Genomic DNA, 12,117 nt, shown 5'->3' with positions numbered 1-12,117 from the left:
GAATTTTCTAAGTATTCAGTGTCTGACTGTTCCCTAAGCTGTAGAATTTTCTGATTTCATAAGTTTTCTGTGTCTGACTGATCACTTATCTTACAGGAAATATTCTTAAGGTACTTTTCAAATTTCCTTCAGTGAAAAAAAACTGTTTTCAGACATACTAAGCTTCCTAAATTAAGCTATCAAACCATAATTCAATTTTGAGTCTTCAATTATGGACAATAAAGAATACTGACATTTGAATAGAATGTTAGTAATTCTATTGGATGAAAACATTGCATGCCAACAGTACCATAAAACTAGCAATTTATATAGTTTTATCAATATTATCTAATCAAATTAATTTCAATACCTGCTGAAGGTACTTTTCTCCTCGGAGAGTAATAAATTTTTCATCCGTTTTTTCATATACCGATATATACTAATGAAATAAGCTAAATAAAACTCATCAGTGCACATCAAAGTTGGCAGCTCCTGCGTTTGCTGTGATATTATAATCTTATTCAATATACAGAACTGCAGCTATTGGAATCAATCTATTTTTTATTGAAATTAAATCAAGAAATTTATTTCTTATTTAAGAGAGCAGTGAAATAAAATTATTCATTTAAATAAGATTGAAAGGTCTAACAAAACAATCAAATTGAATTATCTCTTCTTTTTGATAAGACTTCAGACTGCAGGTTGCATGTTTCCAATTTGTGGTGCTTTTGAAATTCCATTGCACAATACAACAGGGACACAGTTTAATATGAAGCTAGCTAGAATAGAAATTGTTATATAACTGTTTATCCAACAGTCTCTTATCTTCAAAGTAAAGAAACTCCCACCTTTTCTTGCTATAAAAATGATTAACATATATCAATGTATTAAGAATATTATATATTATTTCTCAATCCAATTTATTGTTGATCCTTAATTGTTTGTCAATGTCAAATATCTACCCTTCATAGTAACCGTTTGTTTTGTTCACTATAATTTTAATTGTTATTAATATGATTATTTCAGAAGTTCTGAACTGTGTAGCTTTGTTTTCAATACTTGGGGTTTTTTTTCAAAGAAGAGTTCAAAGAATAGTATATGGTTATAGACAGTTTCTGCTTAAATTGTCATAGTTCATGCAGTCAAGAAAAAAAATATGTTATGATAATGCCAATGAGACAACTCTCCACCAGATCCCAAATGACATAGACGTTAACAATATATTTCACCGTATTTTGGCCTTCAAACAAAAAATACTGTTCAATATTTATACTGTTTGAGTGTATCACTTTCCTAGGTTTTCCATACACAAAAAAAACACAAAAGTAGGGTTATGTCCCTTTAATCTGCAAACATTTCAATGACAATGATTGCATGCTTTAAAGCATTTATAAGATGTCACAGTATAGCAAATCAAAGAAAGAGCCAAATATTACCTGTCTATACAAACAAAGCAGGATAAACCCTTGTCTTTATAAACAAGGAGAGATTGAGGCTTAAAAGACAGTTATATTAGATCCGATTACTGAGCAAATAAGTACAAGGTCAAATCCAAAAAGATATATACTCATTTAGGCTTTAAAATGTTTACCAATGCACTGGTATAATGTCAATCAAAAAATTGTGGTGTTTCTTTCAGCTTTTCATGTACTATTGAAAAAAAAACATCATATAATTCTTTAGCATTTTAAGCCGATTATGTTTTTTAGGTAACACTTGTGTTTAATTCAATGGTTATTCAAATCTATTTCTTGCATAAATTTTCTGAACTTGATATTTTTTCACAAAATTTATGACTGTTGAAAGGGTTATATACATGCAACTTTGGTAGAATTTTTGTGGTAAAATTACTCTTTTCCTTTATCAACCGTTCTAAATAATTACCCGCTATTCTAATGTTACATTTACAAAACAGGGATTGAACTTATCACCATGTTTCAATGTAACAAAGCAAAAAGAGTTGAGAAAAGTAAAAGCTTGAAATGTAAATCTGAAAAGTTTTGATTAGGGATTTAAATAAGTTCTTTTCATGTCTTTATTCAACAATCTCCTGCAAGGCATATTCAATTGACCAGCAATATCCAAAACCAGTGTCAAAATCTATACCTTCGCCAAAAGGTAAATAATGGGTTTTTACTTTCACTTTCCAATATAACTAGTATAATATTGATACAAGGATAAGTAAATGTGTATATAGATTTTAATGCTACGGTAATTACATGGGTCTGAATGAAAAGAAAATATTACCATTCTTGGTCAATAAAATTTTCTACTGTAAAGAAATGTTTGTATAGTGGCCCTAAATGTGTGTCTATCCGATATCATTGTTTTGAAACTGTTTGCTATAGAATTGCTAGGAGGAATGGTAAATAAAAGAATGATTTCCGATGTATTAGGCCGATTCTTTTAATATTAAAATGTAGTGATGAATGATATGGCTGAACACCATTTTTAGAAATATTTATATAAGACTGTGTTTTGGAGTAAGTGCCGAGCACTATGAGAATTTAAAGCACAAAAAGTCATCAAAATATCATGAACAAAAAATAAGTCTCTGGTCCCTTAAGAATACATTTTTAATAAAATTGAGAATGGAAATGGGGAATGTATCAAAGAGATAACAACCTGACCATAGAAAAAACAACAGCAGAAGGTCACCAACAGGTCTCTTAAGCATGCTTTTCTCAAATGTTATTGCCTAAGAGAAAAACAAATTATTTTCATACAATTATCAAAATACAGTGGAAATTTGACAGACACAAAGACATATAAATCGTAAACATTGTATATATGCTAAATCACAAACAACAGTTTTTGTGTGCGCCTTTTACTTTTTATAGGCAGTCTCATTAAACAGAAAGTATACGACATTGTGTAACAGCCCTAGAGAATAAAATAGCTCAGAAAATCAAACGAATCCTATCAAACATATTACAGTAACAAATTGGACAACCAGACCAACATTATTAATATAACCCTTGGGTTTTGAATGATATGTCAACTATAAATGAAAAAAAAATATTACTGATCCACTGGGTGATATAGGTGGCACATGTAATATCTATAGCTAATAGTACTCCCATACTCAAGGATTCAACCAGAGTCTCCTAATTTTCAATGGCAGTTACAGTAATTTAAGGTTCCCACATCTTGGCCAAAAGCTGAATATTTATTTTGGATACAATAACTATTTTAAATCTGCTTCTTATTTTATGATTATGTACTGGTGAGGCCAAACTGTGTGTAATTATATTTTTCACATTTTTCATGTCTGTTTTCTTAATCAATCCTGAATGATCTATACAAAGGGATCTTGTCATGATTTTTAAATTCCTGGAATATTCCACAGAAAAAAGGAGGAGGGGAATTCTTCCTTCACAGTATTTTGATGTTCTACCAGCAGAGTGCCCTCAGTCAAAAACTTCTATTGCTTTTACATCAGCATTTAAGTTGCATTGTTACTATTTAAAGACACTATGCTAAAATATCTACTCCATCTCACAACACTGCTTATATTGAAAAAGAAGACACTTAATTTTTACCCAGTGAATGGAAGTTGAAATTATCGATCTCTTAAATTTGAACACTCTCATTTGATTGATATTCAAAGAAATTTGATAAGTAATTTGTTAGAAAGCCTTGAACTGAAGATAAATCTCCAAAGATTGAATATTGTGAGCCCTAAGGAATTAAATCATCATTTACCTGATGGATATACCATATAAATGTGCCAGTGAACTTTGACAACCTATTTAATCTAACAATACTGCCATGGAAAACTTTTTAATAATCACCATGTCAGCATGTATGCCAAAGTAAACAAAATTAACCATTTTCCAATCTTTCACTTAGCTTTCATCTTCTAAAACCGGTTCATAATTCTCTCAATGTATTTTATTTGCCAATGCTAATATTCACTGAAGAAAACATATTGTTAAGAGCAAAGACCTAACCCCACTGTAAAATGTAACCTGAAATTATAGAGTGGTTGTCAACACCTCACAAATGAATTTCACTTAATTTGTCGCTTGATTAAACCTTCTTGTTTCCCCTATTTCTGGGTCTCTGGGATCAAACGAATCAATTCTTTCTGAGGATTAATTCATTAAAATGACTCAACTCAAATTTGCTGCTTGTCTTGTCGGAATTCATTCAGCTGTGCTTTGATAGCATTATTACAGAATTAAAATGGCCGATTCAGAGCTGCAATTTTTAGATAAATCATGAAAGATAAATTTTCATTATATCAAAATCAAATCTAAACAATAACAATATTTACAATTATATATCCACCTTTAATTATACACATCCATAAATATGTTTAGAAATTTAAAATCATTCATCCAAGACCTTCCCCTACCTCAATTTTATACAGGAAATAAACTGCATGATAATTTCATTTAACTAAAGTTCCAAAAAATTAAAATAATGCCCTTCAAAGTCAAATTTTTATACCAGAATAAGCTGATTTCAAAAGATACAAAAAGCCAGAAAAATACAGCTCTCACACAATTATTGAACCATACTATTTAGGTCATGCTTGTAAATTTCAAAATGAACACAATTTTTATAGAGTGAACATTCCTTCAGTTTTAATTTGGAATTTCAGCTATGTAGACATTTTGAAAGAGAACAATCTACTTTTATGTGGAATCATGTTTACAAGAAAAATCTAATTAGTATAAATATTTTGCTATTTGATATGCAAACAATATGCACTTTCCAATTTAATGATGCAACAACTGCAAGATTCTCAGGAATCAAGTTGCACAAGGTCATTGTAACAATAGACATGTCAGACTAGACCCATTTAACATGCATCGTAGAAAAAGCTTCTGTTTCAAATCTGTTTATCATATTTCCGTTTTAAAAGAAAATATTTCAAATTGTGCAAATCAATTAGTGATAAGGGTATATAATAAAAGTTTATCTGATAGGTTTTATAAGCCACAGAACTTTCATCTGACAAGATATGTTATAATGGATATATATCACTTTCTGCCTGTGCTTTTGATAATTATCTATGTGAGGTCACAATCTAGGTCATCAATGTCTGTGGAAAAACACTTTGGAATTCACTTTTCTGACTGACTGAAACATATTTTATTTAAAGTTCATCGATATATTCAATGTTATTCATGTAAAGTTCACTTGTATTTTAATTTGGCCATGATTAACTTAAGAGTAAGGTCTGAAACAAAGGAAATTTGTCTTTCAGTCCTGTTGTTTTTCCCCCTTTGTCTTGACAAAATTTTGTGTTGATGGTCTATCTTTTGAGTTTTTTAGACTATAAAAAAGACAATTTAGAGATTGACATATTGTAAGGAGACACTGTTAATGCTGAAGATGTACGTTGTTTCTAGATGTTTTTTGTGTTTAGGTGATTGGGTTGCTGTCTCATTGTCATATAACTTGCATCTACTTTTATTCATATTGTAGAAAACAGACTGAACAACACAGAAAGCTATGGAAACCTGGAAAGTACAATATAAAATAGCCTAAGGAGAAACCAGACAGCTGCCGTATTTGTAACCCTTGAAGAATCTTATTGAAAAATACAATCAAAATTACCAAATACAGAAAGAAAAGCTCCTTAACACTGATAAAAAGTTTTTAATTTGGTTCCGACTGAACAAGACAGATGATTCTCTGTCTCATCCAACACAATAATCTAGAAAATTAAAACTCAGCCTGATTCATTAGATTTAACTTGGGGAGGTCTTTATATGGTGGAATGTTTAATAGCTAATCTGACAAAGTAATTAATATTAGAGGCGAAATTATGTAACAAAAAAGCTGTAAATGTTTCAACATAATTCTCTAAACAATCGGTTATTATATTGATAATTATACCCCGCCCGTAATGTCATGGCTTCAAATTGTTGTTTTAATGTCAATTTAAATGAGTTAAAGTCACACTGATTTCCCAGCCTCCATTAATGATACTTTACTATTAACTTTTTTTTCTGAAATTTCCATTAATTTGAACTTAAAGACAAAATTCTATTTTAAATTAATTTAGAAGGTTGTTTACTGTTTAAGCCATACTTTATGCTTCTATAGGACACAGGAAGTTGATGGTAATTGTTTTAATGTAATATCTTCACAATTTATGTCCAGTTTTAATGTGAAGGGAACTTGTCCTATATATACCTGAACTTTTCCATTAATTCATGTAATACTCATTATTTTTCTTGACAGACTACATAAAATGTGAAATTCTGTTAATAAAAATAAGGAGAGTTCTTTTATACATGAGCAACATTCATTTATTTCATATACCATTGCTAACAGTGGGCACATTTTCTAGGAAATTGGTCTGGCAACAAAAGTTGTTTTAAACAGTGTACTTTGTAGAAGTAGATAATTGACAATTAGTTTTATCCTCAAGCTGCATTTCTGATGGAAGACTGTTTAAGCCAACCAAAAGGTGACTTCTGCTTCACGATTTCTACCATCTTCTTTTCTACTTACAAAGGGAACCTTATTGTACATACAGTCTTCACGCTTACTACAAGTCTTACATCCAAGGCTTGTAAAATTCGTCTCAACAAGCCAACAGAATCCAATTCATATTTTGGAAAAGTTGATCTTTGGGCTTGCCGACTCAAAAATAAATCATGAAAGCTGCACCCAACTCCTAAAAGAATAGTTAAAGTAGTGCAATGACCCCTCTAAAACAGTGACTTCTCGGGTTTTTGTTCAACAAAACATCTTAGGACATTTCTATGTTGACCCCTCTTTAACTAACAAACTTTTATTGTACTGTGGTGAAAAAAATCCCACCAGGAGCGTAATATATCATAGACAAGTACCAAGTCTCCTAAATTACCTCTAATTCAGATAAGTTTGTGAAGGAAAAGGAATTTAACTTTTATAATTTTCATCATGTCAAGTTGTTCAGTCAGATAAAGATCAATCAATCATTAATACAAAACATCTTTTTATTATACACAAAAATCTTAATGGAGTCCGTCCTTAAATCTTTCTACAGTGTACGAAATTCCATTGGAGTTACACAACTCCTGTGCCGAGTCAAGATAAATGTCCTTGTTATTACATGTACATGTAGTTCAATCTTCTTTTGATATATCTTAATACCAACAGCTAAGTTCATAAATCTAACACTAATGCAAACTTCAAATGAACAAAAAGTCCATCTTATCGTACTTTTAAGCAAGCTTTATACCACAAGTTCCGTCCTTACAAGCAAAATAGTACAAGTCAAATAATCGGGTATCGGAATTTGTTGAAAATGATGACACACGCTGCTGTAATCATTCGTCATCACAGTAGATATGTTTGTTGAATGCATATAAATTTTTATCGGACAGATATGAACCCAAAATTGTCAAAAAATAAACAAACATGGTTGATAATGGAACTTCCACCGTCACTTTACCCGTGACCTGTCATGACCCCGCAAGGTGTCCTGACGCCTACTTATTCACAAATTAATCATCAACCACACTGGACATCAGACATAATTTGTTCAAATTTAAGATATATTATCAGTATGATTGACATGACAAATATTTGTATTGAAGCTCAGTAATGTGAACTTGGAGTTATCCGAAATATTATCTCTTCCCTATCTAACATATAATCCTTCCATATTTTAAACAATGCTTAAATTTAAAGTACATGTATTCCATAGATCTGATAGTCACCTATATTTTGAAAATGCTGCAAATAAAATATCAATATTTTAGAAGTTCAAATATACCATGGGGAAATAAATTGCAGCCAATATGTAATTTTTTTTTTTAATTAAATACAATTGTGTTTGAAAAATCACATAAGCCCATACACTGTTCATTATGTTCAACTATAAAATCATATATAGGTTTTAAAATTCCCAAGTGAGGTACATAATACCAATCATAAATGCAGAATCAATCATAAATAAAATATATAAAAATTAATGAAATAAATGCTACAGCATTTGAATGACTTTGAAAACTGTATAATTAACCAATATATATGAAAACAGCAAATTAAAAAAAAAATGCAATCAAGCCGAACTTGTGCAAATGAATAATCTTTGTTCAACAACTTAGCTTAAATGAATGTGAATAGTATTATCTCAGGATGATAATACATTTAGATAAACAAAAATTCCTCAACAAATCTATCACAGACCACCTATTCTGTGTAAACTGCAATTAGTACAATTTATCATAGGCATCACAGACAGCCAAAATTATCATTAAAGATAGAAAAGTATTTTATATCATAAAGTCTACACTCGAACAGACAGTCACTTATAATATCAGTGTGTGCACTTGGGTTAGATAACTATATTGAGGACAATAAATGTCAACCCCAGACCAACAAAACACCTACCATGTTTAAAACATATAATTACAACCACTTAACTCATTATTTTGAGTCAATTTGTGTCAATATCTTTTAGGTTATGTATGATGGCTGTTCTGATAACATGTGATGCTGATAGCTGTTACATCAGTGGGGGTTTGTTTTATGGAATGTCTGGGGTGATCTCTCATTCACTCAGTGACATGATGTCACATTCTTTTCCAAATCTTAAATTTTCTGTTCAAATCTACTTTCATACTCCTACACTGTCAGGATATTGGAGGCCATTTGCAGAGACCAATTTAGAGGGTTTTTGAAGGGTTCCCATTTTTATGGGGAATACACTTGGTTGATTTATATGGGGAATCACTGTGGACCCCACTTCAGCAGTCAGTGGGCTCCCTATTGGCCCCTTATAAAAATTTCTGGATACAAGACTGACTTGAACAGAATGAAAAGGATAATGTATTAAAAAATTTCCTGAATCCGCTACAAGGTCAGAAGAATCTTAGCCTGGATGTTTTACATTGTCACTGCCAATTCTTTTATGGCATAAAATTGAGAATAGAAATGGAGATAATGTGTCAATGAGACAACAACCCTAAGTAAGAGTAAGAAACCAGCGGCCACAAATTGGTCAAAATACATGAAGAATAGACTATATTTGAGTTAACTTCATTGGACTTTCATCTGTCTTCCATTCAGAACAAATTAAGTTATAAGGTGCCACCTACTGTTTTAAAGCCACGAAATCAACATTTTAACCTAAAATTAACTAGCTAATTTATCGCAACTTTCAAGTTCTCACATCCCTTCTCCTACATTTGTCATTTTTAAACCAAGAACTATGATTTATGTTATCTATATATTATACAAAATCTGCATTTATCATCATCTATACTGGTCCCCTGCTGAAGAAGTCATTTGTCAAAGTCAGGATAATGGTTCCCAGGGGACATAACTCAAATAAAGACATTCTATGATGAATTGTCAAGTTCAGATCAATTAAAGAGAATCAAATATGAATGTTAAAAACCACCAATTTTTCTGTACACATGAAAAATGTAGAATTTTGTCTTGAAGTCTCTGGAGAAGATGCATGTGTCTGCAGAAGCTTTAGATGACAAATTAAAAAGAGTTATGTTACAAAAAAAGTGTTATGTGATTGACAATTTTCTATTTTTTTGTTAAAACCTCAGGGACAGAGGGAAGAACACTAATTTTTAACTGATTACAGGATACTGACTGACTAACAATACAAGGATCTTTTTTTTAATCAGAAGTCAGACATTAGGCAAAAAGACATGGACTACATCAAGGCTTCCAAAACGGTCATATATTTCGGACATGACCGGAACTTTTATAAAAAGACCGGCTGCTCTCAGCCTCAAACGGTCTAATAGAATTATTTTTTTCAAGACATTTTTCATAAAACGGTCATTTCAATTTTGAACAACTTTCGATCATTAAAAATGTCCGTTTGGGTTTTGGACATGTCACTACATTACTATTACCGTAAAGCTAAAGCATTAGTTTTCACAGAGATAAAATTTCACAATTTCACAGACTAAACCTGTGAAGGAAGTTTCATTTTCATGTTTTACTTGTCTTATGTTATGATCTATATCAGAATAGAATATATGTTGATATTTTTCTGGTGTTTATCACATAAATTTTTAATTTGCGAAAAAATTGAGCCTTTCCAGTATATTTGAGTTTTTTTTTAATGTAAAGTATTTTCAAATAATTCTCCTAATGATTTTTGTATGTGTCATCATGTCCCTGTGAATTGGCTGTTCAATAATCCATATTTCCCCTGAGGTTACCGATTATCTTTCTGAGGACACATAATTACTACTTTAACTAGCAGTAATGATATCTTCTGCCAGTGTGAAAAGACACTTCCTCCATGTCATCTAAATCATATTACAGAACAAACCAGGATGTAAAATCAAATTGTGTCTCCAATACACACGATGACCTCATTCTCTATGGTCATAAGTTCCTCCAGGGGCCATAACTCTGTAATTTACTACAATGGTTTAGGAACCTTGCAGAGGTCATTAGACATATGGTCAGAAGTTTCCATCAATATCTATGGAGAAAATGGACATTAAAGCTGAACATAAAAGCTTATAAATTGATTATTATATCACTCAAGGCATGTTTTATGGACAAATGCTCCACCATAACATGCAACCTCTCCCATTATGGTCATTATAGGTTATAAAATAAAAACAAACTGTCAATATAAACAGTATGCATCAAGTTCATCTCAGTCAACAACAGAACTAAACATTTGTAAAAGAAGACTGAGCTAGCTAACATTTTTCTTTTACTTTAACACATATCAATTCAAAATTATTTTATTTTCATTTGCCCAAAATTCTCTGCGAAATCCTGATATTATTCTCATATTTGGTTATCTGTAGACATTTTGCTTTTTGCAGAAAATTTCCATTCGACTTGAATTTCCACCATTAATTGACAAAAAAGTTTAATTTTAAACTCAATTTGCATTAGTTCTTCCTAAACAGGTGACTTGGTTTTTAATCAACAATTAAAATGAAATATTGGGTTATAATTACTTTAAGTATGACAAACTGATGTTATATGACAAATGTGATTAACGAGGTTGTAATTATCCTTACAAATAGAGGGGATTCCACACCATAAGTTTATGTCATTATGATGTAATTAGCGGTACTGACAAAAATAAAATAAGATTAAGTGTCGGCACGAAGAAATTAGGGAGATAGATGAGCACAATGAATGCTGGGAAAATCGGCAACAGATAGAAAATTAACAGTGTGCTGATGAAAATAAACCTGAAATGACTTGCTTTTATAAGCAGGACTTAAATTTCTGGGAAGAGGGGAAGGGGGGCAGGATTTTTTTCGGGACCCCAGGTTCGGGCGTTTTTAAACTCTGTGTTGACCCTTTCTGGATCTTACTTTTTGTTAAATTCGAACCTCTGGATTTCATGTTTTTAAGCCCATGATTTCAGGATCAGAACCCCTATGGCCCTCACCTCCTTGAACACTAAGCTTTTTTCCCCAATAATAATTAAGAAAAATATAAATGTTAAAATGTACCTGTTCTAATATGTTTTAAACTTTAGTGAAGAATTACAACAGAAATATCACATCTATATTTTCTAAACTATTTTACTGACAAAAACTGTTGCCATGTCTTTCAGACTAGGACCTCTGTTTACTGAATCTCATGGTAATTTTAAATACTTTGACAATTTTCTTATAAATTATAATCTATATGGACCAAAATGATTTAAAGCAAATTTGTTTAAATACAAACATGTATTTGTACTGAATCAATAAAATAACTTTTTTATCAAATATAACTAAAATGAATATAAAAACCAGTCAATTGCTTTTAGCACAATTTCTTGTTCAAACATTTGTTAGCTGTTAAAAATCACAGTTATAATGCAGAATATGTTTGATTACCGAGAAGGCTCTTCAATGGAACTGAGAGATAGGCATAACATTGAACTGACAATTACTGCAACGCGATGTGCATCAATATGTACACACTGGAAATTATGTCAAGTTTTTTTTTTCTTCAAATCTTTTCTACAGATGAACAATTTGTTCTTTTCATTATGACATAACTGTTTGCTCTGTGTAATTTCAATTTCTAAAGATTTATTAGAAGTGTATGTGATGTACTTTACAGTGTTCGACACTGAGGGCCCCATGCAATCATAATGCATTATTATTAGTTTGACAAAGAATTAAGATGGCGGATTCACTGGAGAGAAAGATTTAGGATAAATTTATATATGGAAATTAATACACC

The 12,117-nt window shown here is 31.1% G+C and overlaps 1 protein-coding gene across 6 annotated transcripts in view; it reads right to left on the bottom strand.

Annotated features, from left to right (window-relative positions):
* The window catches only part of LOC134693348 (ephrin type-B receptor 1-B-like), a 78,777-nt gene that overhangs the window by 43,522 nt on the left and 23,138 nt on the right, over positions 1 to 12,117 (bottom strand). Inside the window, exon 1 of one of the 6 annotated variants that reach the window (XM_063554115.1) lies at positions 8,326 to 8,343. The exons of the other annotated variants lie outside the window; for them this stretch is intronic. Coding sequence (XP_063410185.1) covers positions 8,326 to 8,328 — 3 coding nt within the window. The 5' untranslated portion in view covers positions 8,329 to 8,343. Of the gene's footprint in view, positions 1 to 8,325; positions 8,344 to 12,117 lie in introns of those variants that run through there. 6 annotated transcript variants of the gene reach the window in all.

The sequence above is a fragment of the Mytilus trossulus genome, chromosome 12 (genome assembly GCF_036588685.1).
Source record: "Mytilus trossulus isolate FHL-02 chromosome 12, PNRI_Mtr1.1.1.hap1, whole genome shotgun sequence".
In the NCBI taxonomy this organism is placed as follows: Eukaryota; Metazoa; Mollusca; class Bivalvia; order Mytilida; family Mytilidae; genus Mytilus; species Mytilus trossulus.
Note: the sequence above shows the minus strand (reverse complement) of the source record. Positions and strands in the feature narration are given on the sequence as shown.